The sequence below is a fragment of the Podarcis vaucheri genome, assembly GCF_965113315.1.
Source record: "Podarcis vaucheri genome assembly, chromosome: 2".
Lineage (NCBI taxonomy): Eukaryota > Metazoa > Chordata > Lepidosauria > Squamata > Lacertidae > Podarcis > Podarcis vaucheri.
In genome coordinates this window covers 17,090,690-17,109,144 of record NC_138760.1, presented here as the reverse complement: position 1 = coordinate 17,109,144, position 18,455 = coordinate 17,090,690, and the positions used below count along the sequence as shown (strand labels likewise).

Sequence of the window (18,455 nt, the reverse complement as noted above, 5' to 3'; positions counted from 1 at the left end):
GGAAACACCGCTTACCTTCCCGCCAGAGCGGTACCTATTTATCTACTTGCACTTTGACATGCTTTCGAACTGCTAGGTTGGCAGCAGCAGGGACCGAGCAACGGGAGCTCACCCCGTCACAGGGATTCGAACCGCCGACCTTCTGATCAGCAAGCCCTAGGCTCTGTGGATTAACCCACAGCGCCACCCGCGTCCCTCAGTCAGGTTTTTACAGTGTTTCAAAAGCCTGCAAAAGCACATCTGTGTATGACAATGGGAACCAAAGGTGAGAGGGTAAGTTGTGCTTTTTGTCTTATCAATTTTCAGCTCCATTAAGTTCTCATGTTTCGTTCCAAGCATCTATCTAAAAGCCACCCAAACAATTTCCCCTCATTCCTCCACAGTCATGAATACTTGAAACTTGTTCTTTTTACACAAAGCCTCTGAATTTGATAGCAGCCACTGGATTTCCCATCAGATGTCATACCACAAGCCGGGAGTGTGGCTGCAGCCAAATCAAATTCAAATGCCCATGGTATAGCCCCCCTTCCCAGAATATTACAGCTCCCCCGTCCCAAGTCCTGCTTTGATGTGTTCCAGCTTCAAGCAGACCTGTGGTTGGGCTGGAGAAGGTGCATCAGGGTGCTGGATGAGTATCTGACCCTGTTCAGGATGAGACGTCACCATTGTGCTTGCTGAACCCACCACCATGCCACTGCCGTTTAGTGAGGAAGTAACTCCTTGCGTCAGACTGGCTTTTAGCCTCTGTAAGGGGACAAAAACAAAACAAAATCAGGAGAGGCCCAACCATTTTTTTCTCCTTTACTGAGGACACACACACACACACACACACACACACACACACACACACACACCTCTTTACTACAAAGATGCAGGCTGTTGAGAATGAAGCCTGGCCAGACTCTTTAGGAAATGCTGCTGATAGCCAGGTTTCTATTTCAAGGCAAGACATCATCATGATGTCAGGACACAAGATAGATGCAAGCAGAGGGAGGGACCATACATGTAGCTACCATTTTCAATGAAGATCACAGGCAACTTGCAACATCTAGCCCCAGCTAAAACTGACAACTGAGCTAATGAAGCCTAAACGTTTATCAATGCATTTGCTCACGTTCATTCTCTGGCTCTCCAAAACTGTCCTTTGTTTTTGTGGGCTTCCTTACTAAAGTACAGAGAGGCCCCTGAGGTTAGAATTCTATTTACTTATAGCAGCTTTTTGTATTATATTGAAAATGAAGGGCAGAAATTCATTCATTTTCATGTTTGTTCCCTCTTTTCCTACTGTCCGCCCTAAGGACTGTAGCACAGGGACACCGGTAGCAGCAGTGAAGAGCAGACTGAAAGACTAATCTGTGAATCTGGAAATCATAAGAAACCGCAGGTTACTTCTGTGGACAAGCATTCACATCGCTGATATTCACAGCTACCCTCTTCCCTAGTTTTCATAATGTATTTTGGGTATTGAACTTTCCTGACAGTGTCTAATATCCGCTAGGGGAATGAGGGGGCTTGATAAATGTACCTAGGTGTCACAAGAATGCCTGAGTTGCCTCCATCTGAATGTTGCTCTCTGTTCTGCCCTTTCCTTATCCTACCCTTTTCTACCCCACTCTACTTTCCCTAGGGACACGGGTGGCGCTGTGGGTTAAACCACAGAGCCTAGGACTTGCTGATCAGAAGGTTGGCGGTTCGAATCCCCGCGACGGGGTGAGCTCCCGTTGCTCGGTCCCTGCTCCTGCCAACCTAGCAGTTCAAAAGCACATCAAAGTGCAAGTTGATAAATAGGTATCGCTCCGGCGGGAAGGTAAACGGCGTTTCCGTGTGCTGCTCTGGTTCACCAGAAGCGGCTTAGTCATGCTGGCCACATGACCCGGAAGCTGTGAGCTGGCTCCCTTGGCCAATAAAGCGAGATGAGCGCCGCAACCCCAGAGTCAGCCGCGACTGGACTTAGTGGTCAGGGGTCCCTTTACCTTTACCTACATTCCCTACAAGGATATACACTATCCCACCCAGTTATAGGCTATGCAACTTGCACCGACAGACTACAAATTGCTGTCTTTTAGGGGAGAAGGTAAAGTATACGGCACTCTCTTTTAACTGCTAGTGGTTTCAGTGTTAACAGAAAGTGTTAACGGAAAAACAATAACCCAAATGTGACCACATGCATCGAGTGACCACATGCTTTGAGGTTATTCCCCCATGAGAAAACTGTGTTGGGGGCAATGTCGGGGGGTCAATCACGGCTGCATCTCATTTCCTAAAATCGTACTATAGGCAAGCTTGCCGATTCTGTTGTTATCTAATGCAACTCACCATTTTAGCTTCTGAGTGCACTGGAAGGCCTGATGGTGAAATGGAGCCGCTGCTGATAATTGGAGGGCCGGGAATACCAGGAATGTTTGGCACCACAGATATAGGCCTTGCCAGCTATAAGTTGGAAGGGGAACGGAAAACACCTTGTATAAGTTAAGCAGTTTTGTTGATTAACTCCTACAGTGAAGGAGAAGGGGTGGGCGAGAAAGCTTGCTTGATAAGCTGTACATGTTAGAAATCTAATCACCAGTGTTTGAGAGATAAAAAGAAGCAAACATTGGAGCAGCTTGATAGAGCAGAGGAGTACCAACGGCAGTTTCAGAAAAGTTAGACATTGCAGGAAAGCGAAAATACCAATGCTTTCTTTCGTCTCCTCTGAACCATTTCACGCATTATGCTGCAGCAAATCTCAGCACTGAGCTATGGCCAATCCTAGATCTAATAGTCCCATTTATGCTTGAGATTTTTAGGTGTACAATATCTTAAATGTACACTGCAAAACGGTAATGTACAATCCAGCCAACAGAAAGCTTTTACCATGAAATTAGGTACTTCTAGCAACAAAAGAGTAGAGTTCTGGGTCCAGGCCAGCTTGACTACTAACCCCACCATATCAATTCAGTAGTATTGTGCTTGGAGAGCAAATGTGGTATAATGGCTTCAGGGGGGCTTTGGACTGAAGATGCCCAGGCTTACAGCCTCATTCAGCGACAAAACTCGCTGGATGTTGTTGGGCTCATAATCCTCTCTCAGTCTAATCTCTTTAACAGGGTTGCTATTATGGGAATACATAACAACAATATATAAACCTGCCTGAACTCCTCGTACTAAGGGCAAGATAAAAGCTGCTACTAATCATTACAATGTGGAGAAAAGCTTCTGAGGACAGCCTTGGGATTTATTTTCCTTTGTGCAATTCTTTGTGGGGTGCACCACTCTTTTTTACAATGGGCACACTTAACTTCCATAGGAGTAGAAGAGAGAAAGTGACAGGTGGCCAGCTGGAATTCATGCAGTATTTCTGAGATAACCTGGAGAAAAGGCAGTTAAGTGCCCAAACTAGATTTTCAGATTTATAGAGCTTCCCCTCAGACAATTCTAATTTCCAACACATGGCAGAAACTTTCTGAACACTTAAATAGATGAAAAGTACACCCACAAAGAAACAGAAAAGTGGATTTGTATAGCACAGTCAGCAGCAGAACCAGTGCAAACTGCACCAGAAGGTACTTGCATTTGTCAATCACATACCCCAAGAAAATTCATTTGCAGAAATAAAAGCTAAATAACCATTTCATGCCCCGAAGAGGCCAGAGAGGGAGTTTTTCTGGCTTGGAAAGGCCAACATGTTCTCTGTAAGCTTGAATGATTTCAGCATAGAGCTAGCTAATCAGAGAGCCTGCAGTTCCCAGCCTTGGAACCAACAGTGTCTGCCATCTGCTCAGATGAAGATTCAGTTTTGAGCCTCCCCCCCCCCAGCAATGTGATTGGCAGGTGCTGCTAACTTGCAGGCTGGTGGCTCCCTCAACCCCCACATCCTCCCCGCTAGCCCAGGCTTATCTCACATGGAGGGGCAGAGAGAGATGTCAATTTTGCAAATTAAAGTGCTCGCATATGCTCTACAAAGGGGAAAAACTGTCCCTTCCTTTATCAAAAGTAGCCAGGCTGGAAGCTTCTATTACCGATATGACAGAAGGCATCTGAACGGGAGGGCCAGGAAGGACGGGCATGGTCTGTCCATTCACAAGGTGCATGACAAGTGGTACAGAGCTGGTGGGAGATCTGCGAGAAAACAAAAGACAAACACAAAACATATTGCAGTCCAGTTTGTGAGTACTATCAGAAATCCCCTGCCCAACACATCTGAGACACAGGTGATCCCATGTGACACGCAGAGCCCCCTTCCGCTTCCTAAACTCTCTACTGAAAAGCTGAGCATCTCTGCTCTGGCAACAGCAGAGTTAGCAAACATAATATTTTTCAAACATTAATTTTTTTGAATTGCTAAATAATTGGCTTTCATGCCGGAATATACACGGGCTACAAAAGCACAGAAAAGCACTACAAAAGAGGGACGCGGGTGGCGCTGTGGGCAAAACCTCAGCGCCTAGGAGTTGCCGATCGCATGGTCGGCGGTTTGAATCCCTGCGGCGGGGTGAGCTCCCGTCGTTCGGTCCCAGCTCCTGCCCACCTAGCAGTTCGAAAGCACCCTTAAGTGCAAGTAGATAAATAAGTACCGCTTTATAGCGGGAAGGTAAATGGTGTTTCCGTGTGCTGCTCTGGTGCCGGTTCGCCAGAGCAGCTTCGTCACGCTGGCCACGTGACCCGGAAGTGTCTGCGGTCAGCGCTGGCCCCCGGCCTCTTAAGTGAGATGGGCGCACAACCCTAGAGTCTGTCAAGACTGGCCCGTACGGGCAGGGGTACCTTTACCTTTACAAAAGCACAGGTGCTCCCAGCTTACATAGATCTGCTCAGGTTTAGACAGAATGTGCAAAGATATTCAAATTTCCTGATATTTGGCTTGATAATTACAACTTTCGAACCAGCATCCATCACCTGAGCTTATTATGGATTAGAGAGATGTGCAACAGAAAGAGAGAGAGACGCTTTCAGGCAGAGCGCCATCTCGTCAGGTGTAAAGTTCACTGGCCTTTCAACCCCAGCGCATGTGCAATTACAAGAGTAGATGGCCCAAGGGCCATGTAGGGTTGGCAGTAGCATTTTAAATAGGAGCCATACTTACTGAGGTCTCAAGTTGCAGAGAGATAGCTCTCCAGATGTACCTGAACTGCTAGCTGAATTTTGAGATTGTAACATTGGGTCTACTGTGAAGGTCCATTTCCTGCAGGGAATGGAGGGGGATCCTTGGAGGGCCAACCCATCCAAATAATCCCCTCCTTCCTGCAGGAAAAGAAGTCATTACCCAGAGAGAGGATCCATTTCAGGGCCAAACTAGTCCTCATATGGCAGAGATGTGAAGCAACCTCCTAACGGATTTCATATATGGAAGAAAAGCCATGGGAGGTCACACAGCAGCTGTGGAATAGCCAGCAGGGGGGCTGTTTAAAGCTTCCCCTTCTTGGGTGGGGTGTCCACCATAAAAAAATACAGTGGTGCCTCTGGTTATGAACGGGATCCGTTCCGGAGGCCCGTTCACAACACAAAAAGAGCGCAACCTGCAGCGGAGTGTCTGCGCACGCACGGGTTGCAATTTGTCACTTCTGCGCATGACATCATTTCTCGCTTCTGTGCATACGCGAGCGGCGAAACCCGGAAGTAACCCTTTTTGGTACTTCCGGGTTGCTGCGAGACGTAACCTGAAAGAACGTAACATGAAGCCGACGTAACATGAGGTATGACTGTAGCTGAGAGGGGAATAATTGAGTAGCTACCATTTCTTCACTCAAAAGTCTTAAATCCTGTGGCTCTTTTTTCATTTTTAAAAATACATCTATCGTGTATGTATTACATGTATTACATCTACATGCATTTGCTGCAGTTTGGCTCTTGGCCTCTGGGAAGGAGAGGAGGAGAGGTTTTACCTCCCTTACGACAAGAGCTGTTCCTTGGATCCCAGTCTTAGTCAGGAGATGATGGTTCTAGCTAGATCTGGAAACCTGAACAAGCCACAAATTCAAGTGAGAAGGTTTTCTAATGTTAAAGAGAGGGAGCTATAACAGTTCAAGTAAGGGTCCAAGAAGCTGGAGCCTTTTACAGAAGAAGACTGCTCAGCCTTCCTCTATTCAAGGGAAGGAGACTGCAGGAGTGACACCGGAGACTTTTTAAGTAGACAGATACGAGGCTGAAGCCTTAACTTGCGGCAAAAGTGTTATGCGTGAGACATAGTTTAAGTTTGATGGTTCTCCCTGTCCCTTCTCAATCTTTAATTTGCTGTCTCTCTGTGTCAATTCTTCATGTACTAAATGATTTAACAGTCCCTAGGATCCTATTTCCCCCTTCGTGTCTGCTCTTGTGCAGGTTCATACACAACTGGCAAATTCTACAAAATCTAAAATCACGGGATTTGCAGGAGAAACTCCTGGCCATTCAGTGCTTGCCCAATATGAGGCCTCTTAAGGTCCCTACACCTCCCCCCACTCCCGATCTCCTTACTTACCCAAGCTGTCTGTTGGAAGGCGGAGCTTGGGTGATGACAGAAGTTGGAGAAGGGAGAGTGGGATGCAGAGGATCATATCCTAAGTGCAGTGGAAGTGACCCAGGGCGTACAATGGTTGGAGTAGGCGTAGAAATGATAACAGGCTTTGAAGCACTCTCCTAAGAAACATGCACATACTCAATGAATGTCAGGCATTATCATTTTGTGGGACTAATAATGCATCCCTCCTACCAACCCTCATTATTCCTAGGACTACCACACCTGGGAAATCTGAAGCACAGAAACTTAACTTCAGCTGTACCCACAGAAACCAAAAGTGCTAAATCCTGTGTCGAGCATGAGATAATAATCACACACTCAATAGCTGAAATTTGCAAGTAGCAAATAAGCTTCGTAAATATACATTAAATTCAACTGTAAAAAAAGGGGGGAGACACACAAAGGAAGGAACCCAAACCATTCACATCCATTGCGGCTAGATATAAATTATGCAAGTATTACTTAAGAACATCACTTGGCATCAAAAGGCACACCCAGTTGTTTTAAAATCATGTGCCATCATACCAGATAATTTGTTCTAATTGCAAAATAATAGAGAAGTGCGGATGGATGAGATTTGCAGGACATCTGCAGGATACATTCCAGGGGAGAAATGAAGGCCATTAAAAGTTACAAAGCTCTTCTATTTCACCAAAGTTCCTCAACAACTCTCAGAACTTTGAGCAGAAACTCCCTTTATCTTTTCAAGTGTCTCGGCTGGGACACTAAATCCTGATGAATGCATCAGGACTGTAAATCTGCAGCATGCTCCTGACCTAGGGAGTAATCTGGGGTGGCTTCAGATAACAGTCTGCACCATGGCATCTTCTTACCAGGCCTAGGCAAACTCACATTTTCTGTAGGTTTGTTTCTGTCTACTCTGCTCACAGTGAAGCTAGAAGATGCAGATTGCCACCTCTCAGCTACTAAGTTTGCAGGGAACCAGAATAGTGAAAATGGTCCTCTGAATTCAAGCCGAATGCCTCTATCAAGGGAAGCAAGAGCTTTAAAAATAGTTAATACCAACCAAGCTTCTATAAACTTCATTCTGTCAAAGCTTTTTCTTACTCTATGGTCCTGCTTCAGGTACATCTTGGAGCCACCCCCAGCCCATGTTGCTTGTGGGAACATCTGGGGGAGACACATAGCTGGCCATCAATTGCATGATCAACACACCTTTCATGTCTCCACCCACGAAATGGAGAAGCTGGTTCTTACAACTGGCACTCTCATGTCATTACAGAAGTCTAGCAGTGGCCCTCTGTGTGCGGGGGCCAAAAGGGCACCTTCTATTGAATCTCCTACAACTACGCTAGTATAACCATAAAAGATAATGAACACATATCTGCCATTTCTGATAGAAGAGGGTTTTTAAAAAAATATAAATTTAAAAAGTGGGTGAATGCCATGAAAAACAGATGAAAAGACAACTCACGAAAGCTCACCTTCTCCTTGGCCTGCGGTGACTGTGGACTCGCTACCGGACTATCAGGAGGGGAAGAGTCCACTTCAACTGGTTCTTCCTCTTTTATTTTGACGTCTGGGGTAGAAGGTAGAGACATATCGAGGGGTCCAGAACACTATGGAAAAGCAGAATACATACTTTAGGGCAGTGTTTCCCAACCCGTGTTCCGCGGCACACTAGTGTGCCGTGGAACGTTGCCTTGTGTTCCGTGGGAGGGAGGCGGGCGAGTCGGGCGGTGAGAGGCGGGGCAGCGGCGGCGAGCACACGCGGGGCGGCGAGCGAGCGAGCTCCCACATCCCATCGCCGCTCGCTACTGGGCCTGCACTTCCGGGCCTGCCCCAGGAGGTGGGGTTGCGGGCATCACGCCCTTCCCCACGTGAGCGGGGAATCCCATCCGCCCCCACGTGAGCGGGGAATCCCATCTCAGCCCCCGCGAGAGCTGGGGAATCCCATCCGGCCACGCCTCCTGGCCAGCCAATCGGCTGGCTGGAGGGGGCGTGGCTTGCCCTATTTAGGGCCGGAGCGGAGGGGGCTCGCCCTCTCTTCTCCGGCTAGCCCCATCGCCGCTCGCTACTGGGCCTGTGCATGCTCGGCGAGCACACGCGGGGCGGCGAGCGAGCGAATCTCATCCGCCCCCACATGAGCGGGGAATCCCATCTCAGCCCCCGCGAGAGCAGGGGAATCCCATCCGGCCACGCCTCCTGGCCAGCCAATCAGCTGGCTGGAGGGGGCGTGGCTTGCCCTATTTAGGGCCGGAGCGGGTGTGCCGCGAGATTTTTTTCATGAAACAAGTGTGCCTTTGCCCAAAAAAGGTTGGGAAACACTGCTTTAGGGCTTTGCCATCAGGCTGCCTGGCTGATCTGTTCACCTTCCCCAGTCCCAGGCTCCCACTAGCTTTTGCACGCTAAGAGAGGAAGCACTCAGAATGCTGAGACTGCATGTCAATATGGAGAAGCAAAGATACCATGTATGCAGCAGGAGCAGCTCTGCTGGTCACTAAGGTGTATTCCTTCTCCTCCCAGGTGAGGGCCAGACTGTGTGGCTTTTCTAGCAACTCATATCAAGGATGCATATTTTTTAAAAAGCAACGCATTGTTTTTGAGATTCTGCAAGTTAATTCTCACCCAAGCAACTTGCCCTGACTTTTTTCTTCTGCCAAGCCTTGGCAATATGAAAAGAAAGCTAAAATGCCTGTTGGTCACAAAAGGCACTTTCATTCGCAGAAGCGCTGCAACCCACTATATAAGTCATTTTTGAATTATTGCTTGATTTATCAAAAGCCAACAAGAGAGCCATACGAGTTATTGCAAATCTATGACCAGCCCATTGTAATAAAACCTCACCATATGCCTGAACCTGGAACCATGCCACCACACCTATTTTCAACAGCGCTACATGGCCCTTTCCAATTTTATTAACAGCAGCTTGTTGCCTTCGTAGATCAATGGGTCAAAGCAATAGCAAAAGGAAATGGCAAAGCTAGGGACTTGGGAGTGTGCGCGGCAAAGCAGGAAAGAGTCAAAGCACATCAAGTAGTCCTCAAGCAATCAAAAACAGCACAATGCTTCCTCCGGTTCTTGGATGGAGCTCCTCTGGAACACGCCAAGAAGATAAAAACAAGGTATAATGAGCGCTGGGAAGAAACAGGCAAGAGAGCACGAGCAGCAAGCCATCATTTGGTGTATTCAAGTCAGGGAATTGCTTTTAGTAGCTATCTAGAAAAAACATGGATCGTATATCTTTTCTTGTTGCTTCTCGTGTTTGGCTGCTAATTTCTCTCCCCCCCCCCCAAAGCTAAATTCCTCTGCTTTCTACTGGGCTATACTTTGAGGGTGGGTTATCCTCCTTTAATCTCCTACCTCCATTGCTTAGTATAATTCCCCTTCAAGCCCCCACTTCTATTACCAGCTTCTTCCAAGCCAACATAATACCAACTATGAGCTGAAACCATTGTTGCTCTTTCTTTATCCCTTTGCTTCTTTAGCGCAGGCTCAGAGTTATCTATCCTGACTGGCAAAGGTTCTCCAAATCACAGACAGGGAGTAACCTTAATGATTCTATTTTTTTGTTTGAACTATGGATTCCAGGGAATCAGCCTCTTGGGGCTTCCTCCTTGCAATGCATGGAGATAAACCATAGTTTATCTTATGAATGCTACAATTCTGAATATGCTTTTTTGTAGAAATAAAATGCCACTGATTTCAGAAAGAGCAATTTCCAAGTGAGTATGCCGAGGAAAAGGTCCTGAAAGCCACTCCAGATTCTGGAGCAAATTTATTTGCATAGGGTTATAGGCTTGTTAATTTCTTGACAGTTTAACACCCGTACACTTGAGAGGAAAGTCATGAGAGTTGCGCACTGTAAGTTTAGGGAGTCTGAAGGAGGCCTCTGCAACGGAAGCCCCCTTGGCCAAACGTAGCCCACTGAGAAATGTTCCCTCTTCTTCCCTCCAACCCCAAGTTGCCAACTTAGAGCAGTATGGGAAAAGTGGCCTGTGTGGAAAATGAACTTGAAAGAAGACCATTTTATGAGAAGTCACTTAAAGTGTGGGCCGCAACCCTTCTCTTAGAGACCTGGTGTGCCTTAGATAATCTGGACATGGTTACATCTTTTCTACAGTTCTGTACAATACACACTACAACAGATTCTTCTAGTCCCCGGAGGATGACCAAGTGGAAGGTCACTAGCCAGGAGACAACTCATTGGGAAAGTTGTGAACCACAGCTCACTCCACTGATTCTGCTGTGACAGGCCAGCTCCATCAGGCCTCCTCTCCCCTCAATGGTCATTTGGGGGCAGCCATTCCAGCTGCCTCAGTGGGCGGGTTAAGAAGCAGGTCTCATTTCATGAGCTTCGCTGAAGGCCCAGCTCCATCAGGTACCTCCTTCCTCCAAACTGTGCCAGCTGGTCATCGTAGGAACATCTGGTGTAGGAAACTGGCGCCCAAGCTTTGATTTAGATTTTTCCTCTTTTCTCACTGTCCTTATCCCTTGCATGTCATGTTTTCGTTTTAGATCATTTGCCTGCGGGTAGGGATTCCCTTGTTTGGATTGTATGTAAGCTGCTCTGAAGCCTTTGTTGGCTGAAGAGTAGGGTACAAATGCTATAACTACATAAAATAAACACAGTCGTACCTTGGATCCTGAACCCCTTGCAAGTCAAACGTTTTGGCTCCCAAACACCGCAAACCTAGAAGTGTTCTAGTCTGCGAACGTTCTTTGGAACCCGAACGTCTGACACAACTTCCGCGGCCAGGGCCCGATTTAGGTTTGATGAGGCCCTAAGCTACTGAAGGTAATGGGGCCCTTTATATGTCCAGCTGTCCTTTGTCAACAACGAACTGTCACTGTTTTTTGTGTTGAATATATGCTGTATGGTAATTCATGGACCTAATAGGTATCTAAAGCCATTTGCAAATAACGAATAGGAGCCTTCACAACACAAAACACTGTTGCTGTATGTAGGTTTCATTTTAGTTTTTTATCTTACATTTTTGGAAATGTACATCCAGGTTTTTTTCCTTTAATTTTTTGGGGGGTCCCCAAGTGAGCGGGGCCCTAAGCTCTAAACTTTTTCCTTAATTTTAAAATGTCTGTAGTGATAGTTAGTGCAGGTTATTCAAAGACATATATGTAGAAGACATGAGTCTTTGTTGGAGCAGCTCCTCTCATCATAGTTCATGCTTCCTCTCCTGTCTGCATTATAACGTACAGCAGTACCTCGGAAATCGAACGGAATCCGTTCTGAAAGTCCGTTCAACTTCCAAAACGTTTGGAAACCAAGGAAGCTTGTTTGGCTTATACATAAATCCGGCACTGTCCGCGGTTTCCGATTGGCTGCAGGAGCTTCCTTGGTTTCCAAACGTTTTGGAAGTTGAACGGACTTTCAGAACGGATTCCGTTCGATTTCCGAGGTACTGCTGTACGTTATAATGCAGACAGGAGAGGAAGCATGAACTATGATGAGAGGAGCTGCTCCAACAAAGACTCATGTCTTCTACATATATGTCTTTGAATAACCTGCACTAACTATCACTACAGACATTTTAAAATTAAGGAAAAAGTTTAGAGCTCCCAGAGAGAACCAACATATACCAGTTAAGAATGCTGGCCTAGGGATGGAGGATTCAATGCCTATTTCATCACGAAGCTCGCCAGCCAGTTATTTTTCAGATTAAACTACCTCACGGGCTTGTTATGAGGACAAAATTTGGGTGAAGGGGAGGAGACAGTAATGTCACCAACCTGAGTAACTGGGAGGATGGAATAAGCACAAACAGCTGCCTCCCTTGCTACATGTGCTTCCAGATGTCATGCCCATTTTGCTTCCTGCTGTGTGCAAAGGAAGCGCCTCAGAATCTAGGAGCGAATGGCACAATGGTTGGCATCCCAAATGCATGGATTACACATGACTAGCGCAGTGACTGGGAAGACCAATCACCCACAAAACAGCGTGTCTGGAAATACCCTCTCTGCATTTAATTACCACAAAAAACTCTTGTGGCTGGAGCTATCCAGGACAAAAAATAAATAAAAATAAAATCCCACATGAACTAAAACGAGCTCCAGCAACTGGACTCAACTCAGCCAAATGTTCAAAGCATCTCATGAATGTGCCCAGCAGCCCCTGCCAAGTTTTCTGAATAGCAAACCAGCTGGATCTAACAATCCAAGTCAGTACTAGAAGGGGTAATTCCTTCGGCCTGCCAACACCGAGCCAAGCTTTGAACTGCGGCAGTCTCTTGTTGGAGGTCAGAAATATTCAGCCTGAGCCCTATTAAACAAGAAACAAACTTCCAGCAATCTAAGAATTCATAATGGTAGCTATTAAAAACAGTACAACACCAGGATTATGGGTGGTCTTAACATATAAAATATCTGGCTAGACTGTGGGTTGCCTACCACTTCATTAAAAAAACAACCCTCAAAATAAATGCTAAGATTAAGATTCTGCGCTGAAATAATAAAAAATGTAACATGGAAGGACCACCTCGCTGTGAAATGACACTGCTCTGAAAGGTGAGACTATTGCAGCAATACATGGCTGAGAGATCCATGGTACTTCTTTGATTTACATAGAAAATATTTAAGTGAGAATGATAAAAGCCCAGCTGGTCATCATTTCTTTAATTTTTGGCTGCTAAATGGATTTGTTTTGTTTACTGTTTTGTTTTAATTTTTTGCCACGTAATTGTAACTATGTAAGCTGTTTTGGGGGCCTCTTCAAAAGAAAGAAAAGCAAGAGGTATTTTATATCTATATATCTGAATTCCCAAAGACACAGTCTTTGGAAAGACATTAATGTAATTTGATTTACACAGCTGAGAAACAAGATGATTGAATACAGAGGTCTACTTGTTTAGCAAGCAGAATTCAGTCTGGAGAAAAACAAAACAAAAGGAGATGTACTAAAGATGTGTTACCCAAGTTTTCTTTTCAGAATGCCCTGAAACACAAAACAAACCCTGAACAATTTTTAAATGTAGTTTCATGAAAACTGATATTCAAAGAATTTTGGGAAGAAACTTGGGTAGTGCATATATTTTGTTTTGGCTTTGCAATTTGATTCATTCCTTACATGGCTGCTCTGAAACCTAACTTCAGCAATGGCTGGGACGGGCTCCAAAGTTTGCAATATAATAATAATAATAATAATAATAATAATAATAATAATAATAATCCCTCCTATAGGTTTCTTTTAAAGAATGCAAGAAAATCGCTCTATTTAGTCAACATGGTAAATATTTTGTGCTCTACTGGAAATCTAGTGGTAGGCAATTTAGTTCACAGATAAATTGGAAAAAGAGTTTTGCCTGAAGACTTCATTCAGGCTTCTAGATCACTATAGCCATTCAGACTGTTGTTGTTTATTATTATTATTATTATTATTATTATTATTATTATTATTATTATTATTTAGATATAATTACAATATAACAATTATGCAATTATAGATACACGTATATTTAATTATGCTGATAATAAGAATGGCTAGCTTCTACATTCCAAAAGTGGTACCCTTTTCATCTCAAGTAGGACAAAGACATTTCAATGCACTCCAAATGCCATGCTTGTTCACTGGCAGACAGGTGGGCTGCTGCTCCTTACTCCAGGGCTGAAAAATAGCCTACAGAAGTGATCCCTCTCCCTTATTGCCTCAATGGCCGTAGCTGGACCCAGTGCTTGGATAAAGGTCAGATCTCAACACTGGGGGGAAGGAAGCTTCCTTGTGTTTCATCCTCTCACAGCAACCCACTAACTTCAGTTTAGTTACAATGCAATTTCTCTGGGCAGAAAATTGCACGTGGTACTTTACGTGCCTGTCATTATTGATGCCAATCAAGCATTTAAATGCTAGCATGCATTCACAAAACAGAAAGGTGATGTGGCTGTTGTTGTTTTTACTCAAAGTGCCCTTAACCATCTGACTGCTATAAGCAATGAATGAACCACTGTATGCAAAACACAAGCAAAAAGGACCAAAGGCATGGAGCTACAAATAAGAACTTTGCACACAGCTATTGTCCTCAGCTTAGGAAGCAAGATGAAGACAAAACTATGGCAGATCTGGGAAAGTAGCTGGAAGTGAGCGCAGATAGTACCAAACTAGATTGCCTATTGATCTGACTCAATATAATGCCATGATTTCACGACTACCATGTGGCATCATATGATGCACTCAGTGCAGGCCATTGTTGGAGCAAAATGCGACAGTAGATGAACCCTCTTGGCTCATAATGTTTGCTGATGCATGCATCTTAAAATCCCAAGATGAACATAATTTAAGGACACTATGGAACAACAAATCCCCTTACAACTCTCAAAATTTTAGCTCAGTGAAAACCCTTAGCCTCTTGCCTTTTTCTCATCATCTTCTGTGGCTTTCTTGAAGTCATGTTCAAATGAGCTTGCCAACTCATTGAAGAGGCCAACTTCCTCACAGTTCTTCAAAAAACGGGTTGGTGTCGGCGTCTGATCTGTTTAGAGAGCAAAAGACAATGAAAAAGAAGTTCAAATCAAAATATTTTCACAGAATAAGAAGCCTGGGATTATTTATTCATCATAGAATTTCCTAAATGTTGTTTTCAGCCTGTATTTAGGTGGCTAAAATTATACATTTTACACACACATTTCAGGGATCATATATTTAAAAATTTTTATAATAAAAAAACAGGAACAGCCAGCTGCAGATTACTTCAATTAAGATAGTCGGCACATCTCAGATTTGTCAGTTATTGCCATCTAATCCAAGAACACTGGAAATAAGAGAAAGCTTCTGGTGTATGGCTCTTACACCTTAACACTACATGGGCTCAACCCAAATGATAACACCTGACACCACTCATCTACACAAAAGCCACATTTCTGAATATTTGTGCTTCGGTATTCTGTAACAGCCACCTTGACTATATTATTGATTCGTATTGGAGCAGCTGAAGAAGAAAGAAGCTGTAATGGTTTGTTTTAAAACGTTAATATCTCTGTTAAATTACACACACAAATCTGATCGTAAGAAATCCTTCTGCTGGTGCCATGGGCAGAATATGGAATTCACTATGGAAGAGGCAGGTGGACATTGTATTGCCACGGGGTTGGGGAGAATAAATGTCCACTTGGGTGGCTGTACGGGTGGAATGACAGTTTGGGCTGGGCAAAAAGCTGGACGCAGGGGCATTTTTAGAAGATACAACTGTGAGAAGAACGGAGCCAAAGGAAAGTCTGACACTTTATCAGCTCTAGATAGCATTGCCACATGACCTAAAAGATATGCTCCAGGATCCTTTAAACATGGGGCATACCTCTTGGATAACAAGTACTGCATTGACAACCCTAAAAAGACTGTTCCTCTAAAACAGCAGTGGGGAAGTTCTGGCACAGGTCCCAGTTTGAGCTGCAAGGCTGTTTTCCCCAAACCATCCCACTATATAGCTAACATCGTATGTGATGTCAGGTATGGGGCAGGCAGACATGGCTGGATCAGCTGAGCAACTAAATTCCCCGTGGGGAACACCATTGGCCAATTGATCCCTGCACTGTAGGAAATAAATGCTAATCAGGTCACCTCCGTGTCTCTTAAAGGGCTCACAGCCTTGGTTAACTCATTTAACAGTATTCTGGCCCATTCCATCTGGCCCAGCCTAAATATCATTGAGAAAACATATCTGTCACTTGTGAAGGGCTTCACCCTTTTGTCAATCGTCTCACTAATATCTTTTAAGTGCAAATTTAAGGCAATCTACAATTTAAGAGGGACACGGGTGGTGCTGTGGTCTAAACCACAGAGCCTAAGGCTTGCTGACTGGAAGGTCGGCGGTTCGAATCCCCGCAATGGGGTGAGCTCCCGTCGCTCGGTCCTGCTCCTGCCAACCTAGCAGTCTGAAAGCATGTCAAGTGCAAGTAGATAAATAGGTGGGAAGGTAAACGGCGTTTCTGTGCACTGCTCTGGTTCGCCAGAAGTGGCTTAGTCATGCTGGCCACATGACCCGGAAGCTGTCTGTAGACAAACGCCAGCTCCCTTGGACTATAGAGCGAGATGAGCGCGCAATCCCAGAGTCGTCCGCGACTGGACCTAACGGTCAGGGGTACCTTTACCTTTCTTTTTATACCTTTTGATTTTTACTATTAGCTCCTACGTATCTGTTTAAGAACATTTATGGCACATCAGTGGCCTAAATAAGCCTACCACCAATTCTCTTCCAATTTACAAAAATCTTAATGAATTGTAATTAATTGCTTTACCAACATCCTCTGCCCCGGGAAAAACCCACCTATTCCTAATTGCCTAGGGATGAATCTTACTTGCCATAGAGAAACTGGAAGAGTGACTATTTAGAAAGAATCAGTTGCTTCACTTCTGCTCCCGAATGCCTATTTCCAACTACTACATGAACTTGTTTCTGCTTTGTACCTAAAGTGCAGTGTACATTCTGCACTAAGATAAAATTGATTTTTTTTAACCCTGTCTGCGTCAAGTAAAACAGTGTTCTGAATTATGTATATTTGGATAGATATGCTTATTATGCATAACCCGTTTTGCTGCTGTTAGCTATGGGAAAGGGAAGCAATTACATAGTTAGTTGTACATAGTCACAATAAATTGCTCACAGCTTATTTTCAAATCTATGAAGGCTAAAGGCATGCTCCACCCTCTCCCACAAAGGCACTTGGTGCAGTATAGCTGCAGAAAGATGGGATACAGATTGCCTTGGTGAAAATCTAGGTCCACATAACTCGGATTTTGCTGGACTTTTTACTAGGTTGGCAAGCTCAGAATCTCAAGGGAACCTTCTGTTTGCAAAATTACATTATATGGTCTCACAGAGAGAAAAGTCTGATTTGTTCTTGCTGGGAGAGACAAGCTGTGTGGGCTGATATTTTCAGGATGTTTGCAAGGACTGGAGAGGAGTTCTGAGTGACTCATCTATTTTACTGCATAACTGCCGCAAGAGGAATAAATGACTTGCATCTCCTACCCTTGAAATGGTCGCTATCAGAACCACAATGCACAACTGGAGATGATGGCAGTTGTCAACACTGGAGCACCGTGGATACTTTCGTGCTTGACAAAAGGACTAAAAAAAACGTGAAAAAGCGATTTGCTCTGTCCTAGCTCCAGCTGTTCATACCCACAATACTATGCACAATTCTTCCAGCAGTTCCTTTATATGTCAGGAAGAAAAAGTTCTAAGAGGAAGAAGGATTCTGCTTGTAATACATTAGCACCTGGTGAGAAGAGGGTGGCTACACAGAACCAAATGGTGACTTCTGAACTTTTTATATAGCAAGTGTAAAAGAAAAGGGAAAAAAGGACTATAAGTGCACCTAAGAGGTATTTCCTGTCAATGCTGAGAGAATGAATTAAACCACACCTGCCAAAATTCTACAAGTTTTACAACTATCACAAGGCTCAAAAGCTCTTTCCTACATCCATCCTGTGGAATACAGGCAACAATTGTTTTAAGCGCTTCCAGTTGTTGAGTGACCATGCATATGGGCATCGGGCAGCCCCTGGAAGTCTTCGGGAAAGGGGGCATAACAGGGCATGGGCAGGTTTACATATGTTCCACCAATGAGCAGGGAGGGGTGGTCAGGAATGCAACCCCTGCACAAAACAGTCGTTGCCTGTATACGGCAAGCAAATGGAAACATGCATGTTAATTCACAAATAATTTTTTGGAGCTGGCCGACCTGACTGGAAGAATCCGTGACCAGAAAGAAGAGGAGACACAAGAGGATTGGAAGAAATTCAAAGAATATTTAGCTAAATACCGTAATATAAGATAAACAGAAAATCCTTGGAAGTAACAAATAGGCCTAGGGGTAGAATAAGGATACGTGGTAGTAAACATTGAAGATTAGAAGATTAATAAAGGAGAAGAGATTAGTAAATGAAATGAGTTAATATTATTAGAAATATGAACTTGGAGAACTGTTATAAATGTAAAAAATAAAATTCAGTTAGAGGGGATTTGAGGAAGTCAGCCATCAATGCTATGAGAATTAGGTATTAGAAGGAATA

At 44.5% G+C, this 18,455-nt stretch overlaps 1 protein-coding gene and 1 long non-coding RNA gene across 4 annotated transcripts in view; both read right to left on the bottom strand.

The window, feature by feature from the left end:
- Positions 1 to 18,455, bottom strand: part of LOC309526480 (cyclic AMP-dependent transcription factor ATF-7) — a 103,964-nt gene that overhangs the window by 12,851 nt on the left and 72,658 nt on the right. For all 3 annotated transcript variants that reach the window (XM_082212620.1, XM_082212619.1, XM_082212621.1), the window contains exons 4-9: positions 14,795 to 14,913; positions 7,918 to 8,052; positions 6,434 to 6,591; positions 3,999 to 4,098; positions 2,317 to 2,430; positions 592 to 744 (exon numbers count right to left, since the gene is read on the bottom strand). In XM_082212620.1, the coding sequence (XP_082068746.1) occupies positions 592 to 744; positions 2,317 to 2,430; positions 3,999 to 4,098; positions 6,434 to 6,591; positions 7,918 to 8,052; positions 14,795 to 14,913 (779 nt within the window). The remainder of the gene's footprint in view (positions 1 to 591; positions 745 to 2,316; positions 2,431 to 3,998; positions 4,099 to 6,433; positions 6,592 to 7,917; positions 8,053 to 14,794; positions 14,914 to 18,455) is intronic.
- Positions 1 to 18,455, bottom strand: part of LOC309526660 — a 98,017-nt gene that overhangs the window by 18,415 nt on the left and 61,147 nt on the right. The window lies entirely within an intron of this gene.